The sequence below is a fragment of the Octopus sinensis genome, linkage group LG15, assembly GCF_006345805.1.
Source record: "Octopus sinensis linkage group LG15, ASM634580v1, whole genome shotgun sequence".
In the NCBI taxonomy this organism is placed as follows: Eukaryota; Metazoa; Mollusca; class Cephalopoda; order Octopoda; family Octopodidae; genus Octopus; species Octopus sinensis.
In genome coordinates, this window is record NC_043011.1 from 9,473,556 (window position 1) to 9,496,180 (window position 22,625).

General features: G+C 37.9%; 1 protein-coding gene across 12 annotated transcripts in view; it reads right to left on the bottom strand.

Annotated features, from left to right (window-relative positions):
* The window catches only part of LOC115219822 (peripheral plasma membrane protein CASK), a 998,477-nt gene that overhangs the window by 113,072 nt on the left and 862,780 nt on the right, over positions 1 to 22,625 (bottom strand). For all 12 annotated transcript variants that reach the window (XM_036509446.1, XM_036509450.1, XM_036509449.1 and 9 more), the window contains 2 exons: positions 2,247 to 2,438; positions 870 to 948 (listed from right to left, as the gene is read on the bottom strand). In XM_036509446.1, the coding sequence (XP_036365339.1) occupies positions 870 to 948; positions 2,247 to 2,438 (271 nt within the window). The remainder of the gene's footprint in view (positions 1 to 869; positions 949 to 2,246; positions 2,439 to 22,625) is intronic.

Here is a 22,625-nt window from a genome sequence, read left to right on the forward strand (position 1 = left end):
ATATATATATGATGATTTAAAATAACTGAACAATATTTTGAAAAATGAACCTGAAGATGTGTTGATACAATTACAGATCTGATGCTTACATATATTCTGATCTCCCAATACAGAAACGCGTGTAGTTCCTTTCTAATTATAATTTGAACTCAAGTAAGTACTAACTAAGGTAGTATATTATATGCCCTGCTATGGTAAGCGTTTGATCCTCAAGTAATATTTCTTGATGTGCATATAAATACCACGAGTTTTCCATCATAAATACTCTTTATGTTCTTTTTGCATTATCTGAAATGGAATACCCACAAATCTAATAACTGAACTATGATATATATATATATACACACATACATACACATGTTTTTTTGCATTGGTTCTTTATGAGCACTCCGTAAATAGCCCATACTTTCTATAACATTATATTATATATATATATATATATATATATAAAGAGAGAGAGAGAGAGAGAGATTTGAACATTTGACCAAAAACCTATGCTTTGGACTTGAACACAAGACCTCATTGTTTGGAAGCAAATATCTTAACCACTCATCTATCTATCTATCAGGTTGTGTGTGTGTGTGTGTGTGTGCATATAATCTCCAGATGTGTGAGGAGCTGTTCTACAATGAGGTGGGGCAATGTCTAGAGTGGAACCAACTCTTATGTGATTCTGAGTCTGGAAATGCTATTATCAGAGCCACATGCACATGTGGCATATATGTACACATACCTGCATGCACATATACACACTGGCAATAAATCTAATAATCCCTTGTGAAGAATATGTGATGTTCTTAATGGCAGAATGGGAGATGCAGAGAGGGGGGGGATCAAATGTGAGAATGTTGGAGTTAAAGATGACATACCTTGCCGATGAATCATGCCACCATGCATGATTCGTGCCACTAAGCAACGGCCCTCTTCATTTACTTTTAAGGTAATACCCTGAAATTATAACGATGATGATAATAATTTTTAACTGTAGTATATGAAAAATAATGGTAACAATAACAACAACAATGATAGTACTCAACTCTGGAATTTGGTCGCAACTTTAATGTGAGAAATGTGCTTGATTAAATTTGGTAAAGTGTTTTATAGAACCCAGATAAACACAAGTTAATTCTTCAATCACATGGTTTTTGATTGAGTGCCACTTCAGGGCATTTTGGACAAGTTGCCTTCTTTTACAGCTCTGTAGAAGTGCATACTTTAGGAAGCCCACATCTACTCTCAAGGCAATGATCAACCAGGAGCTATAACAGTAAAGATATCCATGGTACTGTGTAGTGGGACTGAACCTGAAACCATATGGTTGAAAAGCAAGCTTGTAAACCCTACAGTTATGAAGAATGCCTTGCTTAAAATGAACCATTCTAAGAAAACAAAGAATCTATTCACTTATAATCACAAGCAATGTAAGAATATATTTAGTTTTATTGTAAAAGAACTTGGAGAGTTGATGGTCCTTGGTCCAGAGAGCAGGTGCTAAATATTTGTTAATTACATGTCTAAACTTCTGAGATGAATTATCTCAGTAATTAAGATTTCACTGGCTATTAATCTCATCTGTTAATATTTCAATTTGCTTGGTCTCTTGTCATCAAATATCAGATTTCTGAATCTGTATCTCCCCACTTCAGTCAATTTGGAGTCAGACTTTGAACCTTTGTTTCTAATTAATGAGTAAAGATGTTTTAATCCATCTCACCACCACCATTGGGATTACTTTAATTATTATGGTGGATTGTTTTTAAAAAATTTTCCAAGAAAATAATTTCCTTATATAAGAAAACTGCATTAATTATTGCAGCGTGGATGGTGTTTATAAGCCATTTAATAAACACACAAAAAACGTTAGATTCACTTCAACATTTCAATTTAATTTGTCAAAATATTTTCGTCGCTTTGAGACCGCGACCTGTTCACTGACAAAACTTCATACTGCATCTCAGTGAACAGGTCGCGGTCTCAAAGCGACGAAAATATTTTGACAAATTAAATTTAAATGTTGAAGTGAATCTAACGGTTTTTGTGTGTTTATTAAATGGCTTATAAACACCTTCCACGCTGCAATTGTTTTCGTTCCAGCACACGATCTCAGATCAAGTCACTGGCTATGCAAGTACATCTCCATAATGCATTAATTATATTTGAAGACAATTCTTCTTTTAAATCAGTTAAAAACAATAACCAAAATGTAAAAACTAAATTAAATCTTTTCACTTGATTTAACAACTTACCATTGGTTCGTCTGCATTTTTTTGAAATTGAACCAGTCGAACACGGGTGACATTCTCCATGTCTATGTCCCCATCGGAACTATCGGCATCAGCATCGCCATTCATGTATGGTTGTTCTGGGGGCGGGGTCACTCGGATAGCTTCTTCACCATAGACTTCATGAGCAACAACATCATGGGCTTGTAATAAACCCTAGAAAAAAGAGGATAAAAAGAAAGTGAAGAAATTTATCCTAAGTTAATTAGAAATTAATTACAAAGTAAATAAAAGAGTAGTCATGATTTCATCACCTTCAAACAAGAAAATAAATTTTCTAAAAACGGTGGATGATGCCAGCATATTGCTCACATTGGTGAACCTTGTTATTCACCAGACTGGCTACAGTGGCTTTATTCCATAAACATAATTATGTACACGACGAAGAACAGGATCAAGATGTGTGTGTGTGTCTGTATCAGGTTGGCTTTACTGGTTTAATTCTGTCTGTATATTGAGTTGAAGTATTAGAAATGTAAGAAACCAAATTATTGAAATATATTTAGGCAAGATTAGGAATTTGTCAATCCACCCACACCCACACACAAGATTAATTCCGTAAGAGGAAGTCAATGACTTCAGCCAAAAATCAAAAGTACAAAAGTGTGTTGTCATGACAACAATAAAATCACTGAAGGATTGATAAATCATTGGAGCTGACCTGCAGCAACAATAGGTGTAGTAGTAGTAGTAGTAGTAGTAGCAGCAGCAATATTATTGGGTCAGTGCCATACAACCACAGTCTGACAATATTCTGACCACCATTCCAGACAGAATTATTAACTTCCAACAAAAAAAAACAAAAAAAACAGAACAGATAATTCAATTATCTGAGGATACTGGAATGTGTGACCCTCACTTATTGGACATCTTGGTGGATGGAATGTACTGGGATCACTCAAGATATTATTGCACCTGTGTAACATTGTACCATCCTACACTCAAATCATCACACTGTACCTCACTCAACACTCACTCATTACACAGTTGCACCCCTACAACACAGTGCCACCCTACCCCCACCTGTCCCTGCAATACGCTAACAACCAAAAACCATGGAATAAACCCATACTAATGAAATGTAACAGTTTAATTTATTTCCATTAAATAAAACTGGTTTAGTAGTGATGGTGGTGGAGGCGGTGGTGGTGGTCAGTCTATCTACCTGAAAATAGCCACTGTCCACAGCCGAGTTCCCAGTTCCTTATGTTATCTATCAGGTTGTAGTTATCATCGTCATCACTTCAACCAACAATACCACGACTGTCCAAAATATCAAAATTCATAAAATTTTAAGGTTTTAGATGCAAGGGAAATGAAAAGTTCTTTTCATCATCATCATCATCATCATCATCATCGTTTAACGTCCGCTTTCCTTGCTAGCATGGGTTGGACGATTTTGACTGAGGGCTGGCAAACCAGACGGCTGCACCAGGCTCCAATCTTGATCTGGTAGAGTTTCTATAGCTGGACGCCCTTCCTAACGCCAACCACTCCGAGAGTGTAGTGGGTGCTTTTTATGTGCCACCAGCATGGGGCCAGTCAGGCGGTACTGGCAATGACCTCGCTCGAATGTTTTTACACATGCTACCGGCACAGGCGCCAGTAAGGCGACGTTGGTAACAATCACGCTCAAATGGTGCCCTTTTACGTGTCACCGGCATGGAAGCCAGTTGGCTGCTCTGGCAACAATCACGCTTGAATGGTGCTCTTGGCACCCTACTAGCATGGGGCTTGAGTGCCAGTAAGGGGATGCTGGTAATGATCACACTCGAATGGTGCCCTTTTATGTTCCACTGGCTGGTTAGCCGCTCTGTCAACGATCACCCTCGTATGGTGCTCTTTGCACCATACGGATGCCAGTCGTCGAATTTGATTCTTTTGTCTTTAAATATTAATAAACAAAGCAAACAAAAACTTTAAAAATTAGTAAATGATATTGTTGACAAAATTATTCTGTAAATTTGTAAAGAGATATTGTGTGCGCACATGTGTGCATGCGTGTGTGTGAGTGCACGTGCGTATTCTTGTGATCTTCACTTTTCCATGCTTGCATGGATTGGACAGAGTTTGTTGAGGCATATTTTCTATGGCTGGACACCTTTCCTGTTACCAACCGTCTCCTTTTCCCAAGCAAGATAATATTTCCTTGTGGCCAGACATGTTTTTGCAGAATATTGGAAATGAATGACACTGCTTGTATGACGGTGATACTCATTTACATCTCTCATGCAATATCAAGACAAGGGGGCACAAGCATATACACACACATATATATATATGATGGGCTTCTTTCAGTTTCTCTCTATCAAATCTCATTACAAGGCTTTGGTTGGCCTTGAGCTATAGTAGACACCTGCTCAAGGTGCTACGGAGTGGGACTGAACTTAGAACCATGTAGTTGGGAAGTAAACATCTTACCACACAGCCATTACTCTGCCTGTGCTCTCACATACATCCTACCAGCATGTTCTGCCACATTTAACACCTTCATTAGCAAGATTCTAACAATAGTAAAAATAATTGTGTAGAATTTGAAATTAGACAATTAATTCTGTGGAGTTAATAACAATGTTATGCCCTGGTCAATTAAGGAATGAAGTAATTTAGTTGGTACTTCCACTGGCCCTTCCTACTGGTCCTCAACAAAAATGATACAACCCTATTAACAGACATTTGTACATTACTGCATATACTCTATACACACTTTCTGACAAGTTGTGGTGCACCTGAGCACTGTATACTATAATTTCATTATTATATTATTATTATAACTCAGCCTAAAGGATTCGATAGTTTAGTCTAGTGTGAAGCTTTGTATTACCTTAATGGCTAAACAAAGTAAATAATAATTCCTTATACTAAAGGGTACAAGGCCTGAAATTTCTGGGAAGGGGCTAGTCAATTATGTTGGCCCTAGTGATCAACTCCTACTTGTTTTATCACCCCTGAAGGGATGAAAAGTAAGACTGACTTCAACAATATTTGAACTCAGAAAGTGAAGACAAACAAAATACCAGCATGCTAATGACTCGGCCAGCTTTGTTGTCTTAAAAGTAGTAGTAGTAGTAGCAGCAGCAGCAGCTGTAGTAGTAAATAGGTCAGTTTGTGAAAAATTGGATGCAACACTTTAGACAAATTGTAGAAGCATGTGTTATTTGTCTGAAAGCTGTAAAGGAAACTAGTAAAAGAAAAATTTTGAGGGATTTCAACAATGCACAGACCAACTATCATTGTACTTTCATCCATTTGGAAAGAAGAAGAAGAAGAAGGGACTGGCATCGTGTAATGGGTTCATTTCAGTGTAATTGTATTGGAGTTATTTAAGTGAGGTCAGTTTCTCACACAAACAATGGATTCAAATTTAGGAAAATATTAAGTTAATAAAATAAACTTATGGCTAAACCAATAATGCTATTATGTAACGGCAGGGATGTTATGTTAAACTGCTAATATCGACACATCAGTAGCAATAAGAAACAGCTCTGTGCACACAGTTTATACAATAGCGTCAGTTGTTTGATAATAATCTATATTCTGACAAAGAAAATAAAGCAAAATCCATTAGCTTAATAAATCTGTCTATATATGATTGATGAGGTAGTTTTAGGGGGTCGGTTTTCCCATAAAACATCATTACAGATATAACAGTTTGAAGACATCTTCAGTTTTCTTTGGAGAAAATGGTAAATAGGCATGAAGTCAGCTGAATTAGTTACTGAGTTGGTTTGTTGATATTCTGAGTTCAAATCCTGAAAATGTTAACCGTGATCTTTTATCTTTCTAAGCTCAAAACGATAGATACCAGTTGTATATTGGAGTAAATTCCTGAGACTGTATTGTTCTCACAATAATGATGGAAATATAAATTGTAATTTAGAGATTGCGTTAGTCTTACTGGCAACACGATTCAAGTGTTACTGGTTTAAAACCAGTAACACTTGAATCGTGTTGCCAGTAAGACTAATGCAATCTCTAAATTATTCCTGTAATTTTGGTTATTTTGCAAGGTTCAGTGTTTCTACATTTTAAAAGAAGTGGAGAAGTTTGATAATGGTTAGGAGATTTAGCTGCTATTTTTAGAACATTGATCAACTACATAGAGGCTCTGTCATTTATTATTAGCAATTTGTATAACTTACACAGTTGTAGCCACACACCAAACTGAAGTTGTCCTAAAGTATTATCCTGTAAAGGACAACCAGTATACCATGGGGCATACAACACTGAGAGGAATAATGCTGGATATACAGGGCAGACGCACAACAGCAGATATTCAAAACCAGGGGCAGCTCAGTACTGCAGCACCCCTTATTTCCACTCGATATTATCAATAACATTCAATATAACGAGTCCTTTTTTTTCTTTAATTCTTTCTTTATACTTCTACATTATACAATCTTTAAGCTTAATGTCAGTAGCCATCCACTAGTTTATGAAATAAAATACAAAAACCCTTCTATAGAACTGTGTGCTTCTCAGTTCCAGTGACGTGGTGTTTGGTTGTTGTGTGCATGCTCACATGTCCGAGATAGGAAGCTTCACATTAAGGAGAGAGAGAAAGAGACAATACTGTGTGGAACGACAGTGCCGGCCCTAGTGTTCCAGTGAAAGGAAATGTTTCTTTTGGACTCAGCGTGTGTTGTGCTTAAAAACGTGTTTATATTCTTGAATGTGATAAAGTGTAGGATTAGATTATTATCCTGCTTCCAGCTTCAGTGTTGCTCCCAAGATTTGAAAATTAGGGCACAGTTCCCCATTTTATTTTGTGATTTAGGGAGGACTTTTGAAAAACAAGGGGGAATTTATGGCAGTGTTCAGTGAACAAATTAAACACACTTCTCGGCAATGGCTAAAACGTGAATTGATCAAGTCTATGTATAAATTTTCTTTTAATCTGTTTGTTTCCTTTTACGCAATATTAAAACAATGGCTGAAAATTTTCTGAAGCAGGACCCCAACTAATTTTATCTATGAGCTGCCACTGTTCAAGACACAGACAAGTATAACATGATGCTTTCCCTAAACTCCTTTCCTACAATTTAGTTCATCAATACTTTTACATTTGTTTTTTCCTATACTGCTATGGTTTGGATCGATCAACATGGTCTGAGTCAGTTCTTATCAGGAGTACCTGCTCTTCAAGCTGGAATATAGACCCACATCTCAGTTTTCAGCATGCTTTCTATAGCTGAAAGCCCTTCTCAACATTAACCACCCTACAGGGTGTACTGAGTGTATTTTATCGTTGTACCTGCACCAAAGGGGTTATTTTATCATTAGAAAAACAAAAGAGTCCTCGAATGTAATTAAGATTAAGAAGTCTTTGCCTTAACCAATTACAACTTCCCTAAACAAAAGTTAGCATGTACGAGGCTTGATTTAATGAGAAATTCCATAATTTAATCTTTTAGTGAGAGTGGGAGGTAGGGTCCATGATCTTTCCAGGGCCTCTGAAGGTAGTGGGAGAGAGATAACTATGTATTCTTAAATTGGATGGTTGGCCTGAATGCTTGCAACCAAGCATCTTCCTTCAAAGCTATCCAAGGACCTGATGTGAAACAGAGTGGCACCTCATGTCTACCACTGAGGTAAGGCATGAGAAGATTTGAACTCAAAATGAAAAGGGCTGAAACAAATACAAGGGTTTCAGTTCAATCTCCTTGCAGTTCTGCAAGTACCAACCAATCTACCAGCATCAGGATTGGTCGGTACCTTATTAACCTTGGGGCAAAGTTGACCTTGGTAGAATTTAACTTAGATGGCACCTATTAAGATTAAAGGTCATGTTATATAGAAAAGTACATTGAAGTACAACAGGTTTAAGCCTTACTAATAAACCAATTGTATTGTGCCGTCTTGTGAACATGGCATATAACTTTAATTGCCTCAGTTTGTGTGGATGACAAACCAACTTCTACTCTGTACTGTTAGGTTTATTACTAAAATGACTACATTAGCTGTTAAAGAACAAATTAATGCAACACATAAAAAAGATGATTCTAAAAATCTATGTTAGCATATAAAAGGCTTGTTGTATGTTAATCTGCAAAATATTCAACCATATCCAGTTCTTTTATGTTAGCATAAAGAAATAACTATCACCAGAAATACGGGGAGGATAATGAAAAGAGAATTGAAATAAAGAGGGAGTCTTGGAGTCTATTTTGAGTTACACTTTGAACTTTTGAATGTTATGCTATTAATTGTAAATTTAATAAAGCGGCAATCTTTCAAACTTGTTTTTCATTTTACAAACATGAATAAATGAACAAACTTCAGTTTGGTTCCAAGAAATAAAAAATTTTGATGCCTAAAATTCTTTCATCAATATTTCTTTAGTGAAACTAGAATTCAATCAAATGAAGGATCTTGATATAAATTACTGATTACTAAGTTTGCCTTAGATGAACATATATGTATGTGTATATATATATATATATATAATATATATATATATATATATATATATAATCAATAATAATAAAGGGTAAAATTAATTAATTAATTAATAATTAATAATTCCACCAAGTAGTATTCGGCATGTTAAAAGGACCATTTTCGGTAAACTTAAACAATATTTTTTTATAATTATGAGTATAATAATAATTAAGGTTCAGCAAAAAATTTGCTTAACCACATACCGAACTTTAGAAATAGCAGCCAAAAAACTTAGCTATTTCTTCTACTATAAGAAGCAACTCCTAGATAACAAATACTCAAAACAACCCACGTAGGCATACACACACACACACACACACACATTGATTCTTAAACTTGCCTCAAATGATGGGTCATCTTATATATATTGACACAATTACTGTATATTAAGGTTATCTCCATAACCAGTGGTGGAGTGGGATACACATTTGATATTTAACGATGTAAAAAGAAAAATGCTACAGCCATCACTCAAGAGTGAGTGTGACTATAGCAGGTACCTATATAGTGGCAAGCTCTCGTAGGTACCTGTTTGGTTCAGCCAGTCTTGCCTCAGAGGAACATTGAAGGTGTAACAGTTGCAGGGAGGTGAGGAGGCTGCAATATTACTAGACTGGTATTCATTCCTTCTGAGTAAATTGGAACAACTGAGTATCAAACACATTGCTCAAGGACACAATGTACCACTCAATCCAGGAATTGAACCAAGAACCTTATGACTATGAGCTGAACACCCCAGCCAATGGGCCACCTACCTTCACAGAACTATCAATATTATTACTATATCCCTATATATATAAAGCTGAAGTTGTCTGTGTGTGGCAGGTTTGGTAGCCTTCAACTAACACTATCTCCTCCGAGACCCTGTGGTGCAAGTTGACCAAAATTGATAGAAGAAGGCTTGTTCTTCCTTTCGTAGAATAAAAAATTCAAATTGGGCCATGTTAGCACCAAAAATTATTTACATCAAAAAGGTGCTTTTTTTCTCTGAAAATCCCTATTTTTTACGAGTTTTTGACTGCTGTGTCGCCATTTTCCGGTGTATTTCAACCAGAAAAATGTTCACTTAAAGAGAATAAGAAGCTACATAATGCAAAATTTTTACTTTTCAAAAATTCCAATTCTAAAGGGTCGAAACAAACCCGAGCAACGCCGGGCGATACTGCTAGTCTTAATTAAAGTTGTTCAGTAAATGAAGAACTATACTAACTACAGTATCTTATAGAACATCTTGAGATAATTTCTTTGGTGTAAGATGGCTTAGTCTTATTTTCCATTACTACATGCCTCCTCCTCCCCTTCCTCACTGTAACATAACCACTGCCACCACCACCACCACCACCACTATCATCTGCTCTACAACTATGGCATCCTCCTTAGAGCATTGTGTGTTCCACCTTTCCAATTTACATTGTCAAATTAGTGACCTGCAACAGACATTGATACAGACAAGGGGAGAAATGTGAGCAGAGTAGTTCTCCACTCCAATACTGACCATCACAACAGGTTCAGACAACAGTGTTGGTTGTAGTACCTAGGGTAGGGAATACTATTATTAGTGTAAAGGAACACTTGCAGTAGTGTAAAGAATAAAATGGCATAGTGCATATACTAGAGTACATGATAGAGTACACAGTATTACAGATAAAAAGTACTGAACACTGCATATGGTATCTAGGGAGTACCTAGTATTAGAGATCCTGGTAGATAGAGTACACAATGGAGTTCATGATAGCACAGCTGGCAGATTATAGAGAGTATCACAGGTAATAAAGCAGTTCACAATGTTATTAATGATATTAGAGTACATAACATTACAATATTAGAGATGAACTAATTTTGGGACCATTTCTCCCATTTAGTGCGATATCTCCTTGTTCTTAGTGATTTCATTAAATGAGGGGTCACTTTGTCTATCATTAGAGGCCTATCCCTATTTAGTGGGATCTTGAGGGTCTCATTTCTTGCTAGGACAAGGAACCTGGTGATAGGATGAAAGGCTGACTTCAGTGAGATTTGAACTTAGAGTGCAGAGACTTGCAACAATCACTGCAAATTATCCAAGCGAATGTTCAAGCATCTCCGCTCACATTTCCCCGTCTTTTATGTTCTGAAGACAATAAGGAATATTTGACAATTAATTTTTTTCAACTTTGACTGACTTTTAAGTTTCCTGATTAAATTGAAGTTTATGACATTAATGATAAATGGTTTGAGTTAATTACTGGAGACTTGATTTGGTAATTAACTGAATCCCTGCTTAATTAATTAGTAATAAGCTGTGACAAGCTCAGACTATCAGTTTCATCTTCATAAACAATGTATAAATCCCAGACACACATATGCAGCCAATTTCCCATGCACACATACACATGCAGCTACCCCCTTCTGCACACACATACACATGCAGCTACCCCCTTCTGCACACACACACACACAGTCACACCCTATTATACACACATTCAAGCACATAACCACTTGCTTCTACACACACATACACGCAACCACTCCCTATCATTCCTATCACTCATCCATCAGATGTCCGTCAATCAACCAGGTCATGCTTAACCTGTTGCTTCGTTAGCTTCTGTTCCATTAATCTTCAATTTAAATATATTTCACTTCTAGATACAAAGATGACATTTTGTGTCAGCAGATGGACATAATTTGATGACTGACATCAATTCACTAATTACTGGATTATATAGTTTAATTGATTCTGTGATTTGAGCACCAGACATTACTGTCTTTATTCTTTCTCTCTCTCTCTCTCTCTCTCTCACACACACACTATATTTCTTTACTACCCACAAGGAGCTAACCACAGAGGGGATAAACAAGGATAGACAAACAGATTAAGTCGATTACATCGACCCAGTGCATAACTGGTACTTTATTTATCGACCCTGAAAGGATGAAAGGCAAAGTCGACCTCAGTGGAATTTGAACTCAGAATGTAGCGGTAGACGAAATGCCGCTAAGCATTTCGCCCAGCGCACTAACGTTTCTGCCAGCTCGCCGCCTTGACACACACACACTATAGTCTAAGACAGAACCAGGACATAAACTGAAGCTCAACTCTGCTGGAAGTTGAACTTGGAATTGTGGGGTACCAGAATATAAATCCAGCATTTTAAACTGACTTGCTGCTCTGCTCTGTCATTTGCACTCCACCACCAACACTACCACCACCACCAACATTACCACCACCACCACCACCACCAACACTACCACCACCACCACCACCACCATCACATGAATATTCCAGTCCATATTTAATCTGCAGGTTTCATTCACAGGGGTGATTTGGTTTAACATTCTATGATTGTGATACCAACAGATATTTCTTACCATTTTAGCAAACATTAGAGTTAAAACAGGTCCAACTACAAATAAACATTTTGGACATGGGGACAGCATTGTCTCCTTATCTTTTCAAGACATATTGATATGATTTGAGGGATATTTGGATGTTATTTCAAGCGAATCATTGAGAATTCTTCATTGTTTAGTGTTGTTATTGTTTTATTATGAAGCCAGAATCATTACCATGTCAGACAAAAAGGTTAGCAATATTTTGCCCATCTTGACATTCTGAGTTCAAATTCTGGTGAGGTTAATTTTGTCCTCTATCCTTTTGGGGAGGATAAAATAAGCACCAGGGGTTAATATAACTGACTAACCCCCACCCCCCATCACCACTCAAATGCCAGACCTTGTGCCTGTAGAACAAAGAATTATTGTTTTATTAGACCCCAGTCTTTGTGGATAATGCAGCTCATTACTGAATTAAAATAGGAGTTGGCAAAAACTGGTAAAATCATTAAAGCATCAGATAAAATGCTTTTACGGCATTTGTTCAGATTCTTTATCTTGTAAAATCAATTACCACGGAGGTCAACTTGGTCTCTCATCCTTCTTGGATCTATAAAGTACCAGTCAAGTACTGGGGTCAATTTAATCAACTACTCCCCTTCACCAAATTTTGAACTTGTACCTTCTTTAGAAACTATTATTATTGTTGTTATTATTATTATTATTATTATTATTATTATTATTATCATCATTATCATTATTATGGTTAGTCTCTTCTGGAGGATTTTCAGGCCAGGGATTAGAGCAGATAATTTCTGAATATATTCTACTCTGGCAGTACTATCAAGGGGCACTATTAGGGCAGGTAAACTCACCAGGCAGGGAAGTGCTGCTACTGGGGAGACTGGGTTGCATCCAAAGCTACAAAACAGGGCTGCATGCCCTCATGCAGTGTCCGAGTGTTGCTGAGTCGTAGAGTTATTATGAACAGCTGTTGTTGCATGTCTGATGGATCCAACAACCAGCTGAGTCCATCTTTATAATCAAGGTGATCAATAGGACTCCTTGATTGACTGTGATTAGAAGCTCCTCCTGTATCAGGAAGTCTGCATTAGCCCTGTATTCACATATTTTGTATACTGTGTTATATATTTCCATCTCATTTCTCCTCACTTGGTTTTATGCAACCCTACCGGCCAAACACACACTGCTAGTAATTTTCTTGTACAGTGCCACCTCATCTGGGAATAGAATCAGTCTTTACAAACTCTACACCCACAGCAATATGCAATACGCTCCTCACTAGAAATCAATAATAATTACATGAACAGAATAAATAGATGTGATATTATCAAGTCCGAGATTGAATTAATTACCAGTTTTTAATTAAAATGTTCATAATGTGTTAAATCACAATTTTTGACAAATCTAATGAATATTAAATAAGTATTAATTATTGAGTAGATTTTAAAAATTTTGAAACAAGAAAAAAAAAAAATTAAATCTATTTTGAAATTAGGTTTAACAATGAGGAAATATTTCTGATAAACCCAAGATTTTTGTAATAATTATTTCTATGTATATTTTGTAACTATTTGAACATGGAGGAAATATTCTAGAAACATTTTTATTGATAACTTTCTTTGGTAGACAAGAGTTAACTAGTTTGTTTCTTTAGAAAAAACCCCAAAACAACTGAAAACCCTGAAGGTCTAAGATGTAGTGGATGATTCTCTGACCATTATTTGCAGCTGCTTCAATTTGGTTCAAGTTCTGAAGAGATTACTCATGGTACTCCAAGATATTCCACATGATTTTAACTTGATACTCCATAATATTCACTCATTAACAGCAGCTTAAAACTTAACATTTTATGTCAGTTAATAATTAATGCACTTATAATGGGAGACGGGACTTGATTTGGGTCTAAATTACAGCAAATTGGTTCTCCAATTTGGAATGAGTGCATAGAAATCTTTTTAATTCGGTATTCATCATCATCATCACCACCACTACCAACAACATCACTGTTGTCGTCACCACCTCCGCCGCTGCGACCATCATCACCATCAGAGAGACTGAGGCAGAAGATGGAGGAATTTAATGAGTGCAGTGAGATCAATGAAGGAAAGAGAGGCTGGAGGGTAGCAGGGAGGTAGAGGGAAGAGGGAAAGCATTCCAGAAGGGAAGAGAGGGGTAGGAAGAAAAGCTAGAGGGCACCCTAGAGACAGGAGGTGTTGGGTGGCGTAGTGGGAGGGAGTGTGCCGGTTGGTAATAGATTAGGATCAATATAACACATGAGAAGGTGGTGGCGGTGGGGCTGGGGAAGTGATGGAAGTTTTGGAAGGGTGTGAGTGTGAGGATAGAAAAGCGAGGTAGGAGATGAGTTTGATGGGGAACCCATACGTCTATATCAATAGAAATATCACTTCCTCATGTGTTAAGGTGGATGTTGTTTATAACAAATGTAATGTTTGTGTGTGTATAATACACCTACTCTTTATGCATACATAAATGATGATGGTGATGGTGATGGCGACATCTATATGTAACTACTTGTCCTCCACCCAGCAAATTTTTCCTCCAGCCACTGATTTGCAGCTATTTAAGAAGAGCTAAATGGGTCTCTGAGGGTGAAGACGAAGGGAACATCCCTGTCCCTTTGGACCAATTCAATAATATATAAACAGGTAAAAGCTATCTTGATGTATCAACCAGGTAATATGAGTAGCTGTGGAGGTGTTAGCAATGGTGTTAATGACAATTTCAGTAAGAAATGTAGAAGTGAGGATGTTTTCTTTCCTAACAGGGAAATACCATCTGCAGACTGAAGAAACAACAACAACAGAAGCATTTCAGAACTGCCTGAATATTGAATTGTTTTGAGAGAAGTCAATAAATTAGATATTGTGGTGTTGGTGGTGGGCATTGAAATAGGAATTTGGAAAAAAATCAATGGACTTTTAAAATGACAGTGTGGAGGGAAAACACACACAATAAAATAGCTGAAAGCACTGAGTATCTTCAAATGACATTTTCATTACAGCAAAATTATTCTTTCAGAAATGGTTTTTTATGTAAACTGATTGCCAGATTAACATAAATAAGACATATAGTCTCCAGTGAAAACCTTACTATTGCAGCCATTATTATCATGACAAGGTAGATAATCCTGTTTACCTCAGTCTACCTGGCTGACAATGAAGCTCCAGCTCAACTTCATCATTGATGGATTAATAGGTAGATAATGGCGGTGATGGTGGGGTAATTAGTGGGGAAATAAACCAGATAACAATCCCTGTAAAATGTCCAAATTTATCTTCACAGAAGAAACATTGACAGAGGAAAGTAGAAACTCTTTGTTGAAAGTATCTAACTTTTTAGCACAAGTGATAATAATAATAATAATAATAATAATAATAATAATAATAATAATAATAATTGATCATTTATTGTTGTAATTAATAAAAGAGAAGGAATGTGATGATAATTAATGTGGCTTGTTAGATTGAAAAGTGGTAAACAAAGAAAGTGAGAAAATAGTAAAAGAGCAGGGCCAAACTCCAAACAGGAATTCATCTGGAATTGCGTTAATGTTATCATCCCAATTGTAATAGGAGTGTTAGCAACAACTGCAAGAAATCTGAATTGTTGATTAAGGACGTTGGATAACGAGATGAATTTTCTGATTCTATAAGAAACCTGTTTGCCTGGTCCAAGGACAGTATAAGAGTGCAAAATACATGAGGTTGTAGGATACACCTTGATAGCTAGTGGTCTAACAGTGTCAAATGCCAGTTTGGGTGGCTAACTATTAAGTCCTTGTCCTGTAGTTACCTGCAAGGAGGTGAATGTCAGTGGTACCCCACCTGACACAAATTACCCTCAGCCAGGTTGATTTACTTCCTAACCAGTGGTGTTCTAACTCTTTCAGTAACTTTCATAACTTGTTCCATCAATCTGATGTTGCAAGAAGATGACATTGCTGTACCAGTTATTAACTGGGACACTTCCCTAATTGAACACCTAACTGACAACAATATGATGACCAACATCCCAGCAATTATCTTTGATGGTCCACCTCTCTTATTGACCTTCATTTCTTTCCTTATTTGCACTTCCTGCAAGAAATAGTTAACCCCTAATCAGAGTACCCTACTATTTTGAAAAAGAGAGACATTGTGTGTTGTAGTCCTAGATACACAATACCTGAGAAAATGACAGGATGGTGATGGCTGGAACACCTTTATCCCCATCAGAGCAACACACATTTCTCTCATATATTAATTATTTTAAAACAACTAATTGCAAACTAAAATCTATGAAAACAATACAAAAAACAACTCATAAAAGTGGACCAAAAAAATATCTAATCGGATATTGTAAATTATGATTGGGAATTAGTGTTTATAAATACATTTGATAATGGAGATTAAATAGCATATAAATGTATAAAAAATATGTACAACATGAACATGATATATATATATATATATATATCATCATCATCATCATCATCATCATCGTTTAACGTCCGCTTTCCATGCTAGCATGGGTTGGACGGTTCAACTGGGGTCTGGGAAGCCCGAAGGCTGCACCAGGCAGTCAGATGTGGCAGTGTTTCTACAGCTGGATGCCCTTCCTAACGCCAACCACTCCGAGAGTGTAGTGGGTGATTTTATGTGCCACCGACACAGGTGCCAGACGAGGCTGGCAGACGGCCACGCTCGGATGGTGTTTTTTATGTGCCACCGACACAGGTGCCAGACGAGGCTGGCAGACGGCCACGCTCGGATGGTGTTTTTTATGTGCCACCGACACAGGTGCCAGACGAGGCTGGCAGACGGCCACGCTCGGATGGTGTTTTTTATGTGCCACCGACACAGGTGCCAGACGAGGCTGGCAGACGGCCACGCTCGGATGGTGTTTTCTTATGTGTCACCGACACAGGTGCTAGACGAGGCTGGCGGACGGCCACGCTCGGATGGTGTTTGTTACGTGCCCTCAGCACGGAGGCCAGTCATTGCGGTACTGGCTACGGTCACGTTCGGATGGTTTTCTTATGTGCCACCGGCACTGGTACCACAAGGATACAAATTTCATTGATGTTCATCTATTTTGATTTGGTTCGATTTGATTTGATACGATTCGATTCGATTCTCACTTGCCTCAACAGGTCTTCACAAGTGTCACAAGAAGGAAGGTATGCACAGGTGGACTGACTACGTCCCAGGTAGGGGCCACGGATTATGGCTTCACTAGTCTTGCCGGGTCTTCTCACGCACAGCATACTTCCATAGGTCTCGGTCTCTAGTCATTTCCATGGTGAGACCTAACGTCCGAAGGTCGTGCTTCACCACCTCGTCCCAGGTTTTCCTGGGTCTACCTCTTCCACGGGTTCCCTCAACTGCTAGGGATTGGCACTTTCTCACACACCTCTCTTCATCCATTCTCGCCACATGACCATACCAGCGCAATCGTCTCTCTTGCACACAACAACTGATGCTTCAGCGATTAGAGCGAGGTCGTCAGCATAGAGGAGCTCCCAGGGGCAACCAGTCTTGAATTCCTCCGTTATTGCCTGGAGGACTATGATAAATAGGAGGGGGCTGAGTACTGAACCCTGGTGGACCCCAACCTCTACTTTGAATTCTTCTGTGTACATGTTGCCAACTCTAACCTTACTTACGGCATCTCTGTACATGGCTTGCACAGCCCTCACCAGCCATTCATCTATCCCTAGTTTCCTCATTGACCACCAGATGAGGGATCGGGGGACCCTATCAAAGGCTTTCTCCATGTCAACAAAAGCCAGGTACAGGGGCTTATCCTTGGCTAGGTATTTCTCCTGCAGCTGCCTTACCAGGATATAGCATCAGTGGTGCTTTTCCCTGGGACAAACCCAAACTGCATCTCATCTAACTAACTCTCTCTCTAATTAGTTGGGCTAAGACCCTCTCCGTAACCTTCATTACCTGATCCAACAGCTTGATACCTCTGTAATTATTTATATATATATATATATAATATATAATATATATATATATATATGTATATGTATATATATATCATCATATATTAAAATATATAGAACAGGATATATATAAAATATATATATACCAAATACATGATAAATATATAAAAATACGTGAAGTAACAGAAAATGCTCAAATTTGGTTTAGTTTCTAAAAGCACTCTTAGAAAGAAACAGACATATAATCCTGATGTAATCATAATGAGAGAGAGGAGATGGGTATAAATCCCCCCCCACCACCACCACCAGCCTTATACTATAATCACAGCAAGAGGTGGGGTGTACAACTCACCCACCCTCCCCACATTGTAAGTCAAGAGTAGTCTTCCTGTATTTTTAATTAGCTGCCTGAAAAGCTTATCAAATCAATAAATAATATATACTCTGTGTGGCTATCTACATGCGCACACACACCCACTGGTACGTATGTGTATATATGTATCATATTAAGAGTTAGTGAACTGAAAATTATCTTATCCAATTAAATGATTGAAATAACAACAAAAATAATACTAAGCTAGTGATAGAAGCAAAGGTTAACGAACGCAACATCAGTCAACATTGATAGTTTTAAGAAGCTACTTGACCTGCTCCAGATTGGAAGCGAAATCTCCCCCAAGCAAAACTCCAATATTTTATAGAAGCCAGATGTAATAATACCAGTTAAGCTCTTCTCTCATTCACTCATTGTAATACCATGAACATTAGAACAGGACTTTCTTTCTCTCTTTTATTTCTGGGGTTGTCACAACATAAAACATATGCACGTGCTGGCATCAAAAAGTTCTCAGACTAGTTCTGTCATGTGCCAACAGATGGCGGCTCTCCGTTGCATGTGCAGTGACCTTGATGAGGCTGAGTGTGCTGAGTGACATTGTTGTGTTTACTTTGCAAGTTGTGAATTTTGTGTTTTGGGGATCCCGTGTGGGTCTGCCGTAGTCTGGCTCTTTGTTCTTGTCCATGACAAAATCACAAAGTGAAATTTTGAGTTAAACTTGGGAAATCTTCTATGGAGACATTGAGCATGCTTCAGCAAGCTTACAGTGATGAGACAATGGGGGTTGTTCACGATGTTTCGAGAGGCACAGGGGCTTCAAAAGCAGAAGAATGTTCCTGGAAGACAATGAGCAATCTGGAAGAACTGCCACAAGGTGTCACTCCCCACCCCGGATATGGGGTATTGTGCATTGAAAATTCCTTCCCCAAGGCCAGACCATCAATCAAGAGTTCTATTGGGATGTTTTGAAGCATTTGAAGAAAGACATTTGGTGAAAGTGACCAGATCTGTGGAGTGCAAAGAACCGAATCCTTCATGATAACAGTGCCCCCTATCACTGAGCTTCCTTCACTTGTGAGGATTTTTTTTTCTTTTTGCCAAAAACAGTGTCGCTTCCACACCAGCCCTATTCACCATATTTAGCACCTGAGGACTTCCATCTTTTCCCCAAGATGAAAATGCAGCTCAAAGCTCACCATTTTAACATCATGGTCAAGATCCAGTGTGAATCACAGAACTTGCTTACGGAAAACGACTTCCAGGCCCCAGATTCCAAAAGTGGCAGGAATGCAGGGGCTGGGGTATTGCTGCACAGCGTGACTATTTTGAAGGAGATGATGTTACAACTTGGGTAAATAAGTTATTTTTTATTAAAAATAACTTGTCTGGGAACCTTTAGACGTCACCTTGTAATATGTAGCTGAAGATGTGTCTTTATGGACCAATATAGTTGTAGTTCCTTTGCCAGAAGGCCAAATAGCTTTCTCCCATTCCTCTCTTGTACTTGGACACCAATCTATTTTTGGTAAGAGCTGCTACCTATTCTCATAAAGTAGATGAGCTAAGTCATGTAGAATGAAATGTTCTGTCCTGCCATATAAACTCCTATGATGATTTTCAGGTGGAGAATCTATAAAGCAGGCATCTAATGGCCAAGGTCGATCTACTCAGTCTATCAGGTTTTCAAAGTAAGAGGAAAGCATTGAAAATATTTCGCCTTCACACTGTAAAGCTTGATCAGGTCAGTCTGGTGGATTCCATTATTTCTTTTTACCAATATTCATGACAAATAATTGAATTTAAAATTTTGAGATATGTTAAGTACAGTGCTGTGGCACTTTCCACATCCATGGTAACTATTTGCAGCCACATGGCCTGAGCCAGTTCAAATGAAATGTGTTTGCCAGTAAAATTAGAAATGAACTAGCAAACCTTTGGCTGCTAAGTTTGTGCTAATACAATTAATATAAAAAATAAAATGATTTTAACTAATGAAGGCTCACTTCCCCTCTCCCACCCCATTGTGATAAAAAGGGAGAAACATAAGTTGAAATTATAAAAAAGAGCAAAACAGGTAAGGGAAATAACTCTAAAATCTAAATTAAGCATGCTGTGAGAGGAAGATCTTTAGCAAGTAAGGTCATAACTCTAGACATGTTTTGATCTTATTTAACCTCATCAGCAGACCTGCGATTCTAGAAACGACTCCATTGATGTAGATGAGCCATTGTGTCTAACAGCCAACTGACTCAGCTGTGTCTTTGTAAACATGAATGCAATCACTATATTGGGAGATGAACCACTGACAGTTGAATTAGCAGTCTAAAACTGTATCATCTGACCAACTACAAATTCTGCCGATGAATAACTACAATTTCGATATCTATTGCTGACTGTGTGAAATGGACTGAAACCTCAATGAAAAGCTAAACCTAAGCTGTGACAATGTCGGTAGAAGAAGGTGTAGCTATTTCCTGTTTAAACAACTGAAATGAAATAAATACATCATTAAACAAGGTACCTGATATATTCTGATAGATCAAGTTTTCATTGAAATGATTGCGTATATTAGCAATTAAGCCAGTTTCGTCTAAACCACATATCCAAATCTGATGTTCAATAGTTATTGATTGCAGCTGCCAAACAATTTCATTATTTGATTACCTCATATTTCAGGATAATAACAAAGTCCAACCTTTGTAAGTCACCTTACGACTAATTACTCTTGCTATTAACCTGGTTTTAACAACCTACCAGGCTTCTGAGTTTGTGTGTGCTGCAGAGACTCTTTGGTTTCTCTTTAATATAACAAAAACCACATGAAAGGCTTACAGTTTAAGCTAAAATAAGCCTCCCTCGTCCAACTAGAGAACATCTAAGAAAGAGCAAATCAAAGCTCCCTCAATTGCCTTTCAGTAAAAATAATAACAAAAGGTGGAACTTTAATGTTGTCCTAGTCACACTGAATGTAAGTGGGGATGGTCGTTAGTGGAATTGCTTTGATGATTTGCTGAGTCAGGACTGACCAGGAGTTAAACAACAATTACAACAATATCTATTACAGAAATGAATTAATAATTCCAATTCGACTGGAAGGATCTTTCAAGACATCATCATGTCCATCGTGTTGAGAATCTCAGAAGGTGGGTGGCTGATCAATTAACTTAGTATTTCTCATGGAGGAGAGATGGGGTTTGAATTGAAAAGATGGCAGACAAATTGCCATGTTTAGGGGGATTCTGGTTTTTAAATTTGTCCAAAACCATACTGGTGAATACAGAAGAATTCTAGGGGTATAAATTGTCGTTTGTGTTCTGAGAATAAAAAGGGAAGTGAATAATATTTGGGCAAGGATGGTGGTAGTATTTATCTGTCTGACAGCCACCATTGTTCTTTTAACTCATTGGTAGAGGTCTAACTCGTGCACTGTTGGATGTAATGAAGGGCATATTTCTGTGGAGGACAAGGAGACCTGAAGATATTGGCTGATGTTATTTGCACATTAATACAGTGATCAGTCTGTGTGACTATTGAATGGGGTAGTCACATGTGGATTGATAAACAATGCAACTATTACTAACTGCCATTGTATAACTTTAAATGGTTTCCTCAAAAGTTTTACAGTTTTTGATGATCATCTCCACTTATGTCTAGACATGACAGTAATTTTGTAGTAAAGAACCAAACTGACTCATCTGAAGAATTACTTCCTAATTTCAATGTCTGGCATTTTTCTGAAGCATTTTCAGATGATTGATATGAAACAGTGAAATGACGTTCAACATCATCATCATCGTTTAATGTCCGCTTTCCATGCTAGCATGGGTTGGACGATTTTGACTGAGGGCTGGCGAACCAGATGGCTGCAACAGGCTCCAATCTGGCAGAGTTTCTACAGTTGGATGTCCTTCCTAACGCCAACCACTCTGAGAGTGTAGTGGGTGCTTTTTACGTGCCACCAGCACGGGGGCCAGTCAGGCGGTACTGGCAATGACCTCGCTCGAGGCGACGTTCAGTTTATTTTAATGGCACCAGGCTGTGCCACTAAACTGATTGTAGCAGGATTACTGGAGTCATGCCACTTGACACAAAGTCACACTCATTTGCTCTCACATGCAAATAAAAGGTTTCTCCCAACCTAAAGCTTAAACCCTGGAAGCAGCAACACTAGACAGGGAACTGCTATAAGCATTGTGTTGTGTCCCATGGATAAACCAGACAAGTCATAGGAGTATCTAAGCTGGAGTATATTCAGGAGTGTCTTGGTTATAGAAAA